Source organism: Serinus canaria, chromosome 1 (genome assembly GCF_022539315.1).
Source record: "Serinus canaria isolate serCan28SL12 chromosome 1, serCan2020, whole genome shotgun sequence".
NCBI lineage: Eukaryota > Metazoa > Chordata > Aves > Passeriformes > Fringillidae > Serinus > Serinus canaria.
Window position 1 is genome coordinate 88,935,577 of NC_066313.1, and position 17,480 is coordinate 88,953,056.

Sequence of the window (17,480 nt, forward strand, 5' to 3'; positions counted from 1 at the left end):
AAACAAAGGGGATGTGGTGGTAACTGCTGTAACACTCTCATGAGTTCCAGCCCTGAAGAGGTTTGTGGATGAAGTGCCAGCAAAAGGCCACACATACCTGGTCCAGAAAGCATCGTCCTACTAGTTCTGGGTATTCCACATAGGTTTCTAGTTCTCTCAAGAATATCCTATGAGAAAGAAAATTTTCTTACAGCACACATTAAAGGAAGTTGTTATAACGTTCCCAGTTTTGCAATTAGTTTTCTAACTTTTGGAAAGAGAGTTGTAATGCTACAAACCCAAACATAATTCTTCTGGATCATGTACTTTAAAGGGGACAGCAAATTAAAAAAAATATTCTGACCAATTTCTTTCAGCTTACTGTTGCTGCAACTGAAATCAAATACAGGGTTGGAGAAGGAAGGGGGATTTCATTTCTCTTCCTTATGTATTCAGCAGCAGGATTTGTACGGTTTAAAGTGTTTGGATTTTGATTCCAAATACTGCCAAACACCACACACCAAACAACCCAAAAACCACCTTCCCAAAACTGAAAATAAACCCACCCAAAACACAAATTAAAAAATCTGTGACAAAATATAGTTTTGCCTGAATAAGAAACAACTACCTAATATGCTTAACTTCTCTTGAAAATCAATTTCCCATTCCTATGAATTTGAATATTATCCTATGAAGAAATACCTCTCTAGCAGCAAGGATTCAAACTTCAGAAGGTCACTCAATATATTTTAATATATACAAAAAATTGTTGTATATATTAATTTTATATATTATTTAATACATCTATAGAAATATAAAATTAATCACCCTCAATCAGATGTAAAAGTTGAGAATTTGTGGTTTAGAACCATAATCTACTTTCCACAGCAAAAGTAATGAAAAAAAGAAACTCAAAGAAAACCTACTTTAATTATCTTGTAACCAGATCCAAATATCTTGCTTCAGAAAGATGACCACAATGCAAAATTCTACCTGTGTGTTGCATCTATACAGTTTCACACAGCTTTGCTCATCTTCTATAGATATTTTGCTTTTCCTCTCCTGAGCAATACAATGTTGACATAGCATATATACAAGTAGAACTCTGTTAGGATCTTTTAGCAATTTAAGGCAGATTAAAATACAAAGTAAAGAATCTCATCCAAATGCTGTTCTTAGAACTGAATGCAAATCCTCACCTGTTGTGAAAGTGATAAATTTCTTCCATATTCCCAAACAAGATATCTTTCTTATTTTGCAGTTCTGGTGGAATGAGATGAGCCATTAAGGGGTTGTCCATCTCTGCAGCATAACCCTGCAACACAGGAGAGAGGCACAATTATTATCTCCCTTTACTTGCAGTACTTCTCCCTCTAACAAGGCAGTTTGTCTTCAGGCTGACAGACAGACAAGAAAGAGCTCAGTATTAATCATGAAAGAAGAATACAAATTCTGTTTTCCCATCACCCTACTCAGACACACAGTCTTTAGAAATTCACTTGAGTAAATCCTGCAGTTCTAGGTAAGTGAGGATGAGACAAAGTTTGCAATGATTTTCACCAAGTAAAGGCTCTACATTCCTACACTGTTTACAAATTATAGCTGATACATTTTTTGCTAAGACTTTACAAATCTGACTTTAGAGTCACAATTCCAGTACACACACAAACCTCCATGCCTGTCTGAGCCGCTGCTATGAAGGAAAAAGCTGACTGTAGCTATTTCTGCAGGTAACAGACACCACTAAGCTAAAAATCTTCCATTTGCTTTAGTACCAAAAGGAGTAGCTTTAGATTCCCACATCCTCCACTTGTTATATAAGCACACATTTTCCTGTCTGTTTGTCTGGCACAGAAAAGGACACAAGTAGCTTTAGTCCGGGACTGTTCTCCTTTGGCCCTGGGGTCACTAATCTGCCCTCTCTCAAAACACTAAAAAACCCTAAATAAAAAAAACACTCCCAACAAGTCAATCAGAAAAATGGCAGGAATTATCTAACACCTGCATTATAAGCAGATTTCTTAATATAGGTAAATTTCTTAGCATACAGACATTGAAGAAGATTATTCTATCTTCTTTAGATTTGGATTAGACTTCTCTCTCTTGTGGTTTGTTGTTTTTGTTAATTTTTAAAATTATTTTAAACACAAGGTGATCCTTGCATTAAGTCACATTGATTACAACAAACCACACCAAATTAAAAAAAACTAAATAATTAAAAGAAAAGATAAGTAAAAGTGCAGCTACAATTAAGATTTTCAACGTTTTCAACATGTGGTCCAAATTACAAAAAGTAGAACTAGCTGGTAAAGTCAGCTAACCTGAAGAATTCAAGTGTATGGATAGGACAGAATTATTTTTTTAAAAAAATCCAGAATCAGCCCTTTAAAAGTCTGTGTATTTTCCCCTCAAACACCACAAAAAAACAAAACAAAACAAAACCAAAACAAAACAAAAACACCAACAAAACCCTCCCAGTGGTATAGGCAAAGACAATGAATATAATAAATAGCTAAGCATTGGTTTCTCTTCTCATATTTTTCCTGTCCCCAAGCAGGAAAATGCAGAGCCTGAAAAAAAGAGTGTGGAATAAATAAATTAAGGAAAATTGTACAGCTTTAAAAATTTAAAAAAATTTAGATAAAATGGAGTTAATTTTTTTCATAGGAAAATAACTACTGCAGCCACCAAGAAGAGCTCTTTAGATGAAGAGCTCCACAAAGTGAATGATATCCACTTTAAGTCGAGATGATATCAAACATAGCAGCACAGCCAGCACTGGCAAAAAGAAGAAGTATTGAATTCAGCTCAGGTAAAAGGAAGCCTGACAGAGTGGATAACTTTCAAATTTTGAAGAAACAAAAGCTTGAAACATCTACATTGACAAAAAGTTTTTGTCATTTTTTTCACTTTAGGCTAGACTTTTTAAAAATTTATTTAAAAAGCTTTGTGTTTTACTACGTATGCAGTAGTTGTGTTTTAAGAAAAGAGAGGGAAAGCTGCTTAATACAACTACAGAGATTATTTAATCTTACTTTAAAAATGTTTAAGACCTTACTTAGTCTTTCATTTGAAAGCTGCTCTAAAACCATCCAAGTAAGTGGAAAAAAGGATAGAATTCAATACCGAAAAATAGACTAGACCAGTATTCTTCTCCCAGTAAAGATTACGGAATTTCACAGACTGAAGTGGGATGATCATGGTTATTTATGAAAGAAAAATTATTGATCTTGGAAAAGATACAGCAGTTTCCAAATAATCAGTCTTGGGAAACTACCTTGCTTTTTTTCTATTGGAATCCTTGGCAGACAGCAAAAGCATGGCAAACAAGCAGGACATAATAAGAGTAGACACTGTCTCTACAAAGGAATACCAGGTTATTTTACATGAAAAATTGAAAGATTAATAGAATAGGAGAGACGAAGGGAATGGGAGAACTGCCAGAACTATGGACTAATAACTAGAATTCCTCAAAAGCTGGAAGCCTGCCACTGAGCCATACCTCAGCAAGTATCTGACCCAGAATTACTGCTGGCACTCCCAATCACCCAAGTTCATGCTAGAGGGATACCAAACTGCAAGGAGGCACAGAGAGGTGTGCCTGGCACAGAGTACTGGAGTGTCACTCACAGTGACACTCACAGCGTCACTCACAATCAACACTTCCAGCACTTGGACTGAACACAGGATGTAAATGCTGTGGGAAGCTCAGCACAAACTAGTAAAACCAAGACCAGAATCTAAAACCCTCATACACTACTCTTGAAGGTAGGTACCCAGAAGTTATCAGTCCTGGTCCATAACATTTGACCGTTCCTATTTAGGAACTTAACATTGATATGCACACCAAGAATATCCACTTGTCTCAACTCTAATTCATCCCGATCAAATTATTCAGCCATAGTTATCTGCAACTTCATCATTCCCTGAAATCAAGCTGGATTACAGGAAAATGACACATCCATAGCTGAAGACCTGAACTTGAGGAATAAAAGAATACTGCAGTGTATTTCTACAAGCAACTCAGAAATGCGGTAATCGTGCCTCCATAAGTGTGGAGCAAAGGGAGCACCTTTGCTTCCTTGATGATTTCAAATGGGGATTTTATTACAAGGCATTCTGTTCCCACAGTTGTACCCAAGACATGTGGAAGATCACTTAAAGATATGCAAAGAAAGATGTAAGAAACAACTTTTCTCCTCTGACACAGGAGCCTCTTGACGCAGATTCACGTTCCTGTGCGACACATGACCTTCCTGGAACTGACTCACAACTCTGGAAAGAACTTTTGCAGGAACTAATCATCATTACAAATCTCACTATGATTCCACCTTAATGCTAAGGCACATCTTATTTTCTGCTCAGTTTGTGTTTTCTAATACAAAATCCTAGTCGTACAGTTATTTCTAGGAAAAAATCCTAGAAATTGCTGCCTCTGTGAAAATATGTTGAGAAAGGAAAGATGTAATGACCACATTGCTTGACAGAAAAAACAGAGGCTTTATGGTCGTAAGGAAAACAGAAGCGAATCCATGAAATGCAAGAGATTCACTAACATCCAGAGAGAAACTTAGTCTTTACCTCAAGAACACAGAGAAGTTCTTCCACATACGCTCGTTCAGTCTCGATAAGTTCATTCATTACATGCCTGTGGACAAAGAACGATAATTAAGGTGGGCCTATTCACTTATGTAAAATAAGGAGGCAACAATAATTTTGTCTGTTTTTATTCTTTACTTCAGACAATAAAAGAACTGTTTCCAGGTAATGGAAAATGTGATGTTCCATGGATATTCCTGTCATACTTTATATATCCTTATTGAGAGATACATATTTTAAAAACATTTTAAAATTTTTGAAAATTTTTGAACAGGAAAACATAAAATCTAGCAGTTTCAGTGCTGTACTAACTGAATTGAAGCAGCAGAGTGTTTTATCATTGTATGTACAAAGTCTGGTTATACTTTGTTTGCACCTCCTGCAGGAGCTGGAGTTGAAGCTGCGTAGGATTATCAAACATTTAAAGCTACACTGGTAATTTTAAATTAGAGATATTTAGGACACCCTTTAAATATCTTGATGATGCTTTAAGTTTAATTTACGTAATGATCATGCATTAAATCATACTTCCTTCCCAAACTCCTTCCCTCGTGATTTTGTGTGATGTAACAGAAGGTTATGACATTAAAAAGACCATGTAAGTAGCCAGGGTACAAGTAAAAATGCAAGGTCTGCTATATGCGTTGCAGGTTGTACTAAGTCATTTGTTTAACATATTTTATGCTATTCAGTTTTTATAAAAGTGGTTTTTTGGTAACACATATCAAAACACAGGACTAAAAAGAGTCCAGTATAAAGACAAAGTCTCAAAGCATGGCGACTAAAACACTCAATAAATTTACAGGGGGTTTATTACTCAAAACTGTGTAATCTCTGAAATGAAAATATGTGGTTGTCCTGCCATAGCATCACCTCACTGCAGCAAAGGTAGACTCTGGTACTACCAAAATTCTAAATAATGCTGCGGACAGAAATGTCTTCCTCTGTGCACACAGCATAGCCAATGCATTTCAAAAGTCACTGAGGGTTATTTCAGAGAAATACACTTGTTTTATCAAATCCTTAGCCAGGCTTTGTTGGAACCAAATCAGAGAAAATCCACTTCTTGCTTATCAAAATACACTTACTGTCGTAACACAGCTAGGTTTTCTTCATCATCCATTGTAGATCCTCCCCTGCTTTGATGGAGTTCAGTCATTTCACTCTAAAGAAGGAGACAAATAAACAATGAAAAAAATAATCATGGCACCATAGGAAAAAACCCTTTAAAATACAGAGCTTTGTGCTCATAACTTTTCACTGGAAAGACTGTACTCCACTAAAAATGAAGGCAGTTTGCAAGAATGCCGTGAAAAAAATTCAAGTCACTCTGAAGGTCTTGAAGCACACAATATTTGGATGTGGAAAGTTCTCAATCAAAAGCTAGTTAAGAAAAGATGGTGGTTCAAAATTCTTTTCAAGAAGACATCAGAGCACCAGCATAATCTTGTAGGCAACACTAGCCTTAGTCTGTTTTCCAAGCTAAAAGTAAGTTACTGTGCTAACTTTCTGGTTACTTCTTAAACCAACACAGAAACTCACTCCTAAAACTTTTACTGTGATGCCTAAACCTAACTATGGCTTGCTGAAAGAAGAGAGGGGTTCTGCTTTCAAGCCCTCCTTGAACTACCCCTTTTCTCTCCAAATGCTGTCCATCCTGGTCATGTGGCCCAGTTTTCCTCCTGGTGTTGACTTTAGCTGCAGCTTTGCTGATTTGATTCAACTCTCTAACCCAGCGAGAAACTACTTGTTTCTGTTGCTGCTGTCAGGATACTTCCCTTGCTGCAGGCAGGGCAGGAAGACCATCCCCACTTGGGAATGGCAATCCACTAGGTCAGGTGAAGCTGTCTTGGAGCCAATGACAACTACTTCTTCACTGTCAACAGTTTTAAGAGTAGCCAATTACTACTGGCAAATAAAAAATGTTTCCTGTCCATAGACTTAATATTTTGCTGCCCCTAACATTTTTCCTTATACTGGCAATTATTTACTTTATCCTCCCTCATAACCAGCCCAGCAACAAAGCAGCCCCTATTTAAACCATGTGACTGTTTCACCAGTGTTACTTCAACTGGGACAATGCCATCACTTTCTTAGTAGAATTCCCTCATACTTATTGAGAGTTCCTGAATATTCTGTTGTACTATGACTTTTTCAGGTAGTGCACGAGTGAAAAATGCAAAGTGACAAAAATACCTTTCCTTTTCTGTAGTTTACCCTCCGAAGTGCACTGCTTTCTGAGTTGGACATGTTTTCTCTTTGGAGACCTAAACATGTAAACCAGAACCAAAGAGAAGTTAGAACTGGATCAGATCTGACACAGATGTTCGTGCAACCACAAATTATGGCTGGAAGTTTCTTTAAGTTTCTCCAGCACAGAAAATGTAAGGCTAATACAGATAACTTACCTGGAGAGGTACAAGGAGATTTCACAAATGCTTCAGGTCTTGGAGCAACTGGCTGAACAGGACGTGTCTGTTTAGCTGCCAGCTTCTTAAGACTTACTTGCCGCTTTTGAAACATTTCTTCCATACTTTCTTGCTTCTGGAAAACCTTTTGCACATGGTCCTACAGTTGCCATGGAAATAAAAATCAACTTGAATTAAAAACATAATTTAAATAATTTATTATAATTTCTAAATTTCTGTCAGAGACCTATCAAGAAGCTACATTGACATCTATAGCATCTACCGCATACTGATTAAAAATTGCATTTACTTTTATACCACATATAGAAATATTACACTAACTCTTCACTCTTAACCAGGTGCAATCTACTGTGATTTTGTACACTTAAGAATTGAAACATTACTTCAAAAATATTTTGTGTGTTTACTATTGAGAAATCTGGGATTCAAGTTTCAATTTAAAAAAAAAAAGTTTTTTCACTATCTAAAGGTTCTGTTCCATGAAGAGATCAACCATGAAGAAAAGGAATACATTCTCAAGTTCTTTAAAAAAAAAAAAAAAAGTGGCACATTTTTGCTACCTAAGAAAAAGGTATTTCAAATACTCACTTGGGAGAATTTTTTTAAAAAGCAATTTTACTGTCTGAAAAATTAAAGTAGTTATGAAAAATCTCGGAAGCCCTCGGTGCTTATCCAAAGATATGATGAGACTCAGGCAGAGAAATGTATTGGCTTTCCAGTTCACAGGTATAGCTCCTAGTACTGATGATTTAGCTTTATCAATGGCAGTACAAGTGAGCAGTTCTAGAATGAACAAATGGACACACAGACACACATAAACGTCTTCTGGTACCTTTAGGTCTTCATTGAGGATGTGAGCATACTCTTCGTAAATTTTATTCAACTCCTTGATTTTATTGCCAGCACCAGTATCCAGGAACTTCTCAATCTCCTGTAACGCTGATTCTGCACCATCCTGAGACTGACACTTATCTACTGGCTGGGAAGCCAGCAGGTAAATTCCTTCATCACACCACTTCATAGACTAGAAACAGAGAAGAACAGGCTCAGAATGCACTACTGTCAGCATCACACACCAAGAGTCTGAAACTCTCAGCCTTGTCATGTATTCAGCTGTTTAAAGAGAAAACTTCCAGCCCACTGAGATAATGTTACCTACCATGATGACAATTGTTCAGCTGAGGTTTTGGGAAACAGCTGCTGCATACTACATTTACCTTCTCTAGTAAGTCATGCAGTTCCAGGGATTTGTTAAGAAGTTTTCTCCTCCGTTCTATTTCAGTAGTGAAGGCATCACAGAGATGATGAAGTTCACTGCATTTTGGAATAATGGAGTCCACAGCATAATGATTGCTTTGAATAAAAGCATCACGCTCTGAAGCTAACATTTTGGCTTTTCTTACAGTTTCCTAAGAAAATAAGCACTGATTAAAGCACATCTTTCCTTGGATCCAGATCAATGAAATACACAGCGAAATACACATATTGATAAAGAATACATCTTTAGTTTATATCTGCCTTGCTTAATAAATCAAAGTGATTTCCTATCTTTCCAGACGCCCAAGAACCTTCATGTACCAAAGTACCTCAGAAATAACCGTGAATTTAATCACAGACCTCCTTGTGAAGGAGGTACTGTTGTCTGTGTATGCCTTATTGAGCAGAGTCTGTGTGTGTATGAATGCAATTTGGGGTACAGCAACAATCTGAACTCAAATTAAAAAAAAACCTATCTCAGCCTTAGAGCAACAACCTCACTTAGAGAGCAATTTGTTTTGTTGTGAAGCACAGATCAGAAAAAGGTTCCCTTTCTATATTGTTCAGTGTATTTTTCTGTTGGCCATCTTTATTGTACATTCAATACACAGCTTTCTTATTTCTAGGATTTATTGAAAGACATGGCTTACTAGAAACGGAAGTGGCCCCTTGATCAGTAAATGCAAAACTTGGCTATGTAGACAGTTCATGCAATTCTTACATGAAGCAATCACACTTTGTGTCTGGTCACTCTGCTCTTTATTGAGGGATGTCCAAGAATTACTCCTCTCCAATGGTTAAGGACTCGATTTCAGATTCCTTCTGTATGTTACCTGAGACACCGATTCTGCCTTGTTGTTAGCTTAAGCTGACACACTTAACCACCAAACCCCATTCCTCTCTGCACATGCATTGTCATAGTAGAAATTAAGGAAACTTGCAGAGTTCTTACATCTGATTTTTCTTTAAAGTTGGCAAGATCTTTCAAAATATGCTCCACATGTGAACGGCTGTTTCCCACATCTGTGAAAGCAGACAGTCTCTCAGACACAATATCCAAAGCTGCTTTGACCTGAAACGAGACACAGCTATGTGTGAATGAAGAGACCTCCACCTCTCCAGAGACCCACCAATTACACAGGTGATAGCCACTGTTTGCAGTCAGGTGACTCATATCAGGTGGTTACTGGGACACAGAGAAAAAGCACCTTTTTTTGTCAGCTTACCTTCCCTCCCAATTAAAAAGGAAAACAACTACAAAGAAAAGGCAGTGAGATAATCCTGTTTCCTGGTACAGAAAAAGATGCAAGAAAGCTAAGGAAACATTTATGATCTTGCTTTGACCAGATGACAAGGACACAAAGCGACATCAATGTTAACAGCAGGACATGAGGAAAAGATCCCCACTCCAGCAATTGTTTTAGAGACAGACAAATGCTTGCAAGAGTGTTTCTGAGCATTGCTCTTGTGGAGACACAGGGGCTGTGCTCTGAGATCAGCTACACCAGGATAAAGGGTCTGTAGGTGCCATCAAGCACATGAGTTAAACAACATGAGATCAGAAACTGGCTGTGAAAATTGTAGTGCAGCCTCCACCCAGCTTCTAACACTATGGCTGCAACCTCCCACCCACAGTGCTGGAGACAGTTTTCACAAAATTTCAGCCAGAATGTTTAGTTGAGACTTGGTTCCATAAAAGGACCTATTGGCAAGAGGAAAGTGTTGCAGCAGCATTTTATGTTTCTGTGGTACAGAGCGGGTTTCAAAGGAGTTTTTGAATGCTTATACACTGCTGGGTGCATGGAAAAGAACTTCCTAAGACTGTATAAAAAAAAAAAAATGTTATGTCTCTATAGGCATGAATCCAAACTAGTAAAGATAGCAGTGTGTCAAGTAAGGGCAGGCACAAGAAAAAGGCTGGAGAAAGCTTGCAAGTACATACAAGAACTGTAAAATCAAGAGCAGGAAGCATTTTCTGAATCATTTCTGTGTTACCAAATATTGACTGCCACCAAGAAGTTCTCACCTCTCTGAAATTCTGTTCAAAATTCCGAAGGCGCAGACACTGCTCTAGTTTTTGCTGATGCTTCATCCAAAACTCATCAAAGGCAGTCTCTGTTTCATGTAATTGAGCCAATAGCCTTTAAAAATAAAAACAAAACACATAAAAAAAAATACCCTAAGAATGATGGGTACAACCTTCAAGGGACAATGCAATCCTCCACAGTAAATAAAAAAAGCCTCCCCAAAGCAGTATTTTTCAGGACAAATAAACTGGATACAGGAAACATTTTTTGTATTGCACAGTATCATTTCCTACAATAACACTGATGTAAAAAACTGAAACTCAACACAAACATCAATTTCTGGAAAATGGGCAAGTGCTTATTTTAAGCAGCTTCTCAGCTTTGGCCTCTGGACACAAGGAGCTGGGGCTAACATACATGAATAAGATATGTAAATGTGTGTGGGTTAACACTCAGATGAACCCAAGACTCAGGCTAACAGGAAAAGTTAAGGTAAAAAATTTGAACTGCTATGACCAGGCAGCTGCCCTTACATTTAATTCTTTGGAGCAAAGCTGACTATAAACCTGAAGGCCATTGCTCCTTCTCTTCCAAACAGAGTGATTAATTAAATATCACAGGCAAGTGTACAGATGTATTGTGATGAGGAAAACATTCTTTGATTATAATTCTGGCAAATGACTTAAAACTTTCACTTTCTTAACTTATCTTCTATAATTGTATTTGACAGTATGATATCCCATGGACTTTGCACTTTGCTGCACTTAGACTACATCCAGGGAAGGCAACCCATCAGAATTTTAATGAACTTTTGTCTTTAACACTACAGAAATGAACTCTGAATTTACAAGTAAAAACCAACAAGGGAAAAGGCAGCGACACACGCACACACAGAGTTTGTTCCAACTTCCATCAGATATTGTATTGAATAGGAATGTTATGGATAAATGAGCAACCCCCACCCTGACCGTCCTTGGATAGCTGATAGCAACAGTGACCAAAAAAAGTGACTTCTGCCAAGCTTTGTGGATTGGAATGGACAGTTATTTGGAAAGAAAGCTGGCCTGAGTGTAACAGAAACACAGAATGACAGACAAAAAAAGAATGCAAAATAGTGCCTGGGGAAATGAGCTATGCTTTCATAGCTTTGTGAAAATTTACATCTGTGCTACAGTGATATAATGTCTTCAAACCTGGCAGTAATGTGAGGGGGGTGTGAATGTGTATGTGAGGGCAGGCAGGGAGCAAAGGAAAACAATACCTATTACTTAGATGCCCAGAGGAAGCACATAGGAAATTGGTGCATAAATACTTCAAGAGTGGTGTACTCCCTAGCAGCCTTTAAAAGCTACTAACAGCAGTGATAAGTTAACAGGTTTAAAACAAAAAAAACCCTCCCACTTCAAAGGGACCTGAGGGAAATGGACAAATCTACTGAAAAGAAGGGATAGATCACTTCAGTCTTCCCCTCATGTCCTCTGTACAGCAGCAAAATTTCTTGGATTGCACTTCAGTTTCTAAACAAAGCATTGATATTCTTTAAAATAAGGAAACAATACTCAAGTATAGAGTCCAAATGTGACAAAAATGAAAAGAAGAACAGTGTGGTGTGGTATCAGAATTCCAACCCCTTTTCCCTATAGACAGATGGCCCTGCAGCGGACATTAGGGGGTTACTTTGTTCAGGACAGATCTGACAACAGAGGAGTTGTTTCTGAAATTATTTATAATATTCACATTGAAACATTTGCTTATTTGCAAAGCATAAATATGGAAATAAATAAAGAAGCTGGGAGGGGGGATCAAAAAAGCAGAAAAGCAGCATATTTAGTATTTCACACCTCTCACCTTTCTACTGTTGTTTGATTGTCTAGCTGATCTTGATTCAGTTTGTAATCAGGATTCTCAGTAACTGGTTTTGTAATACTTCCAAGGATATCATCTCCCTGTTCTACTGCTATCCTGATATCCTCCTACAAAACAAAACAAATACCCCCTGTAGTGGCATGTTGTTTTCTTAAGCAGAATTCACAAGGCACTGAATCGAAAGAAGGATTTCAATAGCATTTGAGCAAGCACAGTTTTATGAAAAGCAGTGGCTGACAACAGACTGTAAATGATAAATGTCAGCTTCTTCCATGTTTTTCAAGACCCCAGTGTAACTGAGTTAAATTTTCATGGTAGACAGCCTTCCAGTGTAGCCTTAGGCTACAAATATCTCAGAAATGTTAGATGCACAGTTCTGAAACTACCAAAGAGCTTTCATTTAATCCTTTTTGAAAGAACATTTGTTCATGCTTCAAAAGGCCATATATTTTAATATGCATGCAAATACAATCAAATTTCCTGTTGCAAACAAAACTACAAATTAAACACACCACTACTTACAAAGAAATTACTGTTTCACATACAACCCATTATGCATTTGTACATATGTAAACTTAGTTTCAAGAAATGTCATTTTTGAATGCAAAAAGGATTTTTAACATCAAAAAAAAGCAAGTTCAAGAAGATATCATTGGTTCACATTACTACTGTCTATTAGCATCGTCCATAATCTCCATTAATATTGCTAGATATAAATTAAAAGACAGTTTAACTAGAAGACAGCATCTCTACAAAAATTACATACCTTCATTTTGTCCTTCTTTTCCGTGTGTGTTGCAAGAAGGGAGCTGGTTGATTGCACATCATTTGGTAGTTCTGTTTCAGCCAGCTCAGTCCCAAAGGACTGAAGAATCTGAGCTGTTTGCTTAACCTTTTGGGCGAAACCTTCTATAGCCTTTTGGAATAAAAAGCATTAAAGATGTTTTGTGTTCATCACACACATAGGTACAAACAAACACAAGCACACAAAATATAACTCTCAAAACAAACCCAAACAGATGAATTACAACAATGAAAAATGGCCTAAGTAGAATTTTGCAAGCAACAGATACCGTCACCATTAATTCCTTAATTGTATATTTTTCTTAGGCTTGTGTCAGGTGTATCTTCTTCATATTTTTATAATCTGAAGTTATTTACAATTTGAGCTTTTTCTTTCTTGTAGCAAAACCAATAAACCTCAACACAATAACACACTGTAGTTCCTTTGCTCCAAGTGTTCAGAAAACCACTCCCAAGTTATTACTCATATTATTTCTCTAAGATGACTAAGTACCATTGGGAACATCTTCTCACACTGAGCAAGTCAACTTGCATCACTTGGAATCTGTTTTATAAATGACAGGGTATAAAACAGAAGGGTTCATTAAGCTGAAAAGTTATAACAAAACCTAAGACTTACAGTGCGACAGGACAGCCATCTGTTGTGGCAGTAATCCAGGGTGCCACCAAGATCTTCTGTTAATTGTGTCTTATCAATGTAACCCTGCAGTTCTGACACTGAGCCCAGCATTATGATCTGCAGCAGGACAGAAAAAAAAGGGAACGTGATCAGTGGTGACAAGTCCCTTGTTAATGATTCTGAGCCCCATCCTTCAGACCCTGACAGAGAAGATGCACTTTTTAATATAAAAGTGAGAGATGGAACTGTTTCCTGTGGGTACAGAAACACAAACTTAACATTTCTTTCAGGTGAAGATGATGTAAATGTAAATGACTGAATATGGACATGGGCACCAGGAATTTTTAAAAACAAAAAGCTTATGGATAATACAGCATAACACTGCCAGATTTTTTTTATCTTGATAAACCATACTTAGCAATTTTCTAAAAGCAACATTAATTTCTTGTTCCTTTTTCCTTGTTATCCTGGGTCTGCAGGACAGAACAATAGTGTCTACATGGATTTCTCATATAAGCACTGCTTCCCCAAAATAAATGAAAGATGGGGGAAAATTTTCTTAAAGACCATCTCTCCCCCTTGCAATTTACATCTGATAAGAACAGTAACTTTTATATAATCAGCTAATACAGTTTCAAATTTTATTTTAAAATATAAATGCTGTACACTTGCAAACAAAAGTACAATCTGTGGGTTTACTGGTGATATAACAACAGGCATCCATTTGCTCAAGTAACAGAAACCATAGTGTCTGTCCATAGGAAATGCATCTGCTTCAAAATTCACATACTCTTTCAAGAAAAAGCCATCATGAATTAGCTAAAATTGCTAAAACTGCCTCTAAGCATGGCTTTTTGTTGGGGCTTCTTTGGTCCTCCTTGGCTACCTTAAGTACTTTTACAGATTCCTGGTAGAAAAGTGAAAACAGAGGATTACTTACAGGTACTTTCATTTTAAGCTCATCTTTGTTGAATCTGAAAGCAATGTCCGAGAGAGCTCGATGGAAAAACCCTGTTGGGCGCAGAACGAGGACTAATTGCAGGTTTCCTGGGAAAGATGCCTGCAAAGCAAGTTTAGCCTGTTATTTTCTGTGTCTCAGCTCCAGAAAATATTTTTGAACGAGGAGAAGCCCCTGATAAACCACAAACTAACTGTATGAAAGGCCTCCCATAATGGGGTGACCAATCATATTGTTGCATGGCTAGTACAAAGAACTTCATTCAAAAGACATTTACTTGTCTTTGGGAACAGGGATCTATTCTCTTGGAATCAATTTTTTTTCAGGGCTGGCTTGTACTGCTCCTCAGCTAAGATTACAACCTACCCAAGGAGGCTAATGAAAATACAGCAGTGGCTCAGTATTTTTTTAACAGCAAGACTTTCATGGTTACTTCATCTTCTCTTTAATAGAAGGTGCCAAAGAAACCTCCACTGTTGTGTGAAAACCTAACAACAAATTTCTAATTTGTGCATATACTACCCTGCCAGTTGCCTATACAAGTTTTTGCTACAGAGGATGAATCTCTCAGGCAGCAACTTAAAAATAAGCTTTAATTTGGCTGACAAAAATAAAAATCAAGCATTAAAATTCTTAGTTCTGTTTTTCTTCATCAACTTCCAACTAGCAATCTGATGGATCTTTCTCAGTTCTAGAACAGGTAGTGAGAAAACAGAAGATAGAAGAAACAAAAAAAATAGCATTAAATTATTGAAAATCAACCTCTGCTGTGGCAGAGATTTGCATATTTGGCATTTAGCCACTCTTGGAAACATTCTCCTCTATTCAGTATTTCCACTGTAGGGAGGCAGTGAAATTCACTAAAGAAATGTTCATTATAATGATTAAGTATGCAATTTTCTTCATTATACTGTTGGAAGTTATTTCACTTTTCTAGCAAACTGCTTTACAGGAGGGAAGAAATAAAAGCCAACCAAAAACACCCGACTGACTGAAGGAGCTGTTGTGCTATGCTGTGTTCCAAGCCTACTGAACTGTTGGTAACTGGAAGGTTGAAGAGTGATTTAATAATAATTTTGAGGTTTCCAAGGGTTCCAGGTACTTAGCATTAGAAATGAAGAATTTTAAAGGGAAAAGTAGTTTAACACTTTTCTGGAAATCTTCAACATTGTGGTTCCCCAGATATTCAGTACACAACCAAGATTTCATTTGACTAAGGAACCTTAAAGGCTTGAGCTCCTCGATCTGCCTCCACTTCAGTGATGTCCACATTTTCTAGAAAGTACAGTGGTTCAGTTCCAAAGGAGTCTGATGGCTGGGTAATTCTCAGTGCCCTCACTAGCTCCTCAGCCTTGCACTATAAAATCCATTTTAAAAAGTGCAGCCTATGAAGTTACTAACCCATAGTTATCAGAGGAAAAACTTTTCAAAGAAAATTTCCGACTGTATTCAGAAGAAAAAGAAAGATTATGCTTTTCTTACTATTTTTTTCTGAATTACCATACAAAGCAAACCCAAAAATTTATTTGAGAGACATTAAAACAACAGACAAAAATTTCTTTAATTAAATCTCCTGGATAAGCCTTTTAGAAGGACAGCTGTATTTACTTCTCTCATTCATGTCAATCTATTTTGTGCCTGTAACAGCAGTGTTCAGTCCAACTGAGCAGTTACTTTTTACCTTTAATTTCCAAAATGCAAAGTTTATTCATATAAACAATGGCAATGCAAGTATTTCAGAATAAAAATGATAGAAGAGATATTTTTTAGCTAACATATTTTGAAAAAAATAAGGTGCCTCCTTGTGAGACATCCACCCCTCCACATGGTGCCCTGACCCACTGTCTGTGGCACTCAATATCTGCAACCCCTTTAGCCTTACCTGGAGCACTGGGAAATGCCCTGGACAGGGTGCTAGATAATATCATTGAGGCTCCCTTTCTCCACAAAAAGATGGTCTTTCAAGGTCCCTCCCAAGCCAATCTGTGATTTTATGACATTTAAGCTATTACTGAAGCAGATAGCAGTACCCAAATGCAATCTAACAGTAAATTTTTCTGGACTGTGCATTAGGTCCTATGAACTAGAGTTTAATTGCATGATGAAATTAAGTATGGTGTTCAATTCAACAAAAACAGAGAATATGCACTGCAATTATTTTCTATCTCAATGGGTCAACCCAAAATGACGCTGCTGAGGTCAATACAGTCTTGGTATCATTTGAATTCCCATTCAAAAGCTGTCCGAAATTTCCCTTCTCTCTGAACAAAAGCTCAAATTCTAGATTACTTTGACGTTGTCTACAGTATAAACTTGTTTCCACTAGTCTGTCTCTATTTGGTTTTGGTTTTTTCTTCAAAAAAGCTCCATGTTTTAAAAAATGATGCCTCCTTCCCTTGTGGCTAGGAGTAAAATCTGCAAATTAATTTTTGTGAAACAAGAAAGGGAAGTTGTGCTACAGTAAACAATGTTGGACTTGTGCCAGCTATTACAGTTTATCAAAGGTTGTATCTGCACTGCCAAAATACTACTACTTTTCCTAATATACTTTTGCTAAAGCCCTGGTGACTTGCAGAGACAATACTATGATGTAAGAGATACTCCACAGATGCCTGTGAACTTCATTGACCAGTCAACTTCACCCTGAACATTGGAACAAAACAAAAATCCTCTGTTCCAGTCCAGCAGCACATTTGTTTGAAGCCATTGTATGCTAACCAGACAACAAACAATGACTTCTCAATAATGCTTTGCTTGATATTAATCACCAAAAAATATTCATGTTATGTTTAGCAGTGCTATCAAATAAAGTGCCTTCAAGGACTGTTTCACTGAAGTCAATGGACCTTACTCAGATTTATTGAAGGGTTGGTGTGTTCAAAAACTGGGTTTGTTTTTTCCCCCCATCTTTCTTTACTAGATTAATTAATATTAACAGTACC

The 17,480-nt window shown here is 37.1% G+C and overlaps 1 protein-coding gene across 10 annotated transcripts in view; it reads right to left on the reverse strand.

Moving 5' to 3' along the window:
- Positions 1 to 17,480, reverse strand: part of MCF2L (MCF.2 cell line derived transforming sequence like) — a 121,968-nt gene that overhangs the window by 15,216 nt on the left and 89,272 nt on the right. For all 10 annotated transcript variants that reach the window (XM_018908977.3, XM_050975942.1, XM_018908976.3 and 7 more), the window contains 14 exons: positions 14,521 to 14,640; positions 13,581 to 13,697; positions 12,924 to 13,073; positions 12,140 to 12,264; positions 10,291 to 10,405; positions 9,217 to 9,336; positions 8,225 to 8,416; positions 7,840 to 8,031; positions 6,987 to 7,146; positions 6,775 to 6,845; positions 5,667 to 5,743; positions 4,561 to 4,627; positions 1,179 to 1,294; positions 98 to 167 (listed from right to left, as the gene is read on the reverse strand). In XM_018908977.3, coding sequence (XP_018764522.3) covers positions 98 to 167; positions 1,179 to 1,294; positions 4,561 to 4,627; positions 5,667 to 5,743; positions 6,775 to 6,845; positions 6,987 to 7,146; positions 7,840 to 8,031; positions 8,225 to 8,416; positions 9,217 to 9,336; positions 10,291 to 10,405; positions 12,140 to 12,264; positions 12,924 to 13,073; positions 13,581 to 13,697; positions 14,521 to 14,640 — 1,692 coding nt within the window. The remainder of the gene's footprint in view (positions 1 to 97; positions 168 to 1,178; positions 1,295 to 4,560; positions 4,628 to 5,666; positions 5,744 to 6,774; positions 6,846 to 6,986; positions 7,147 to 7,839; positions 8,032 to 8,224; positions 8,417 to 9,216; positions 9,337 to 10,290; positions 10,406 to 12,139; positions 12,265 to 12,923; positions 13,074 to 13,580; positions 13,698 to 14,520; positions 14,641 to 17,480) is intronic.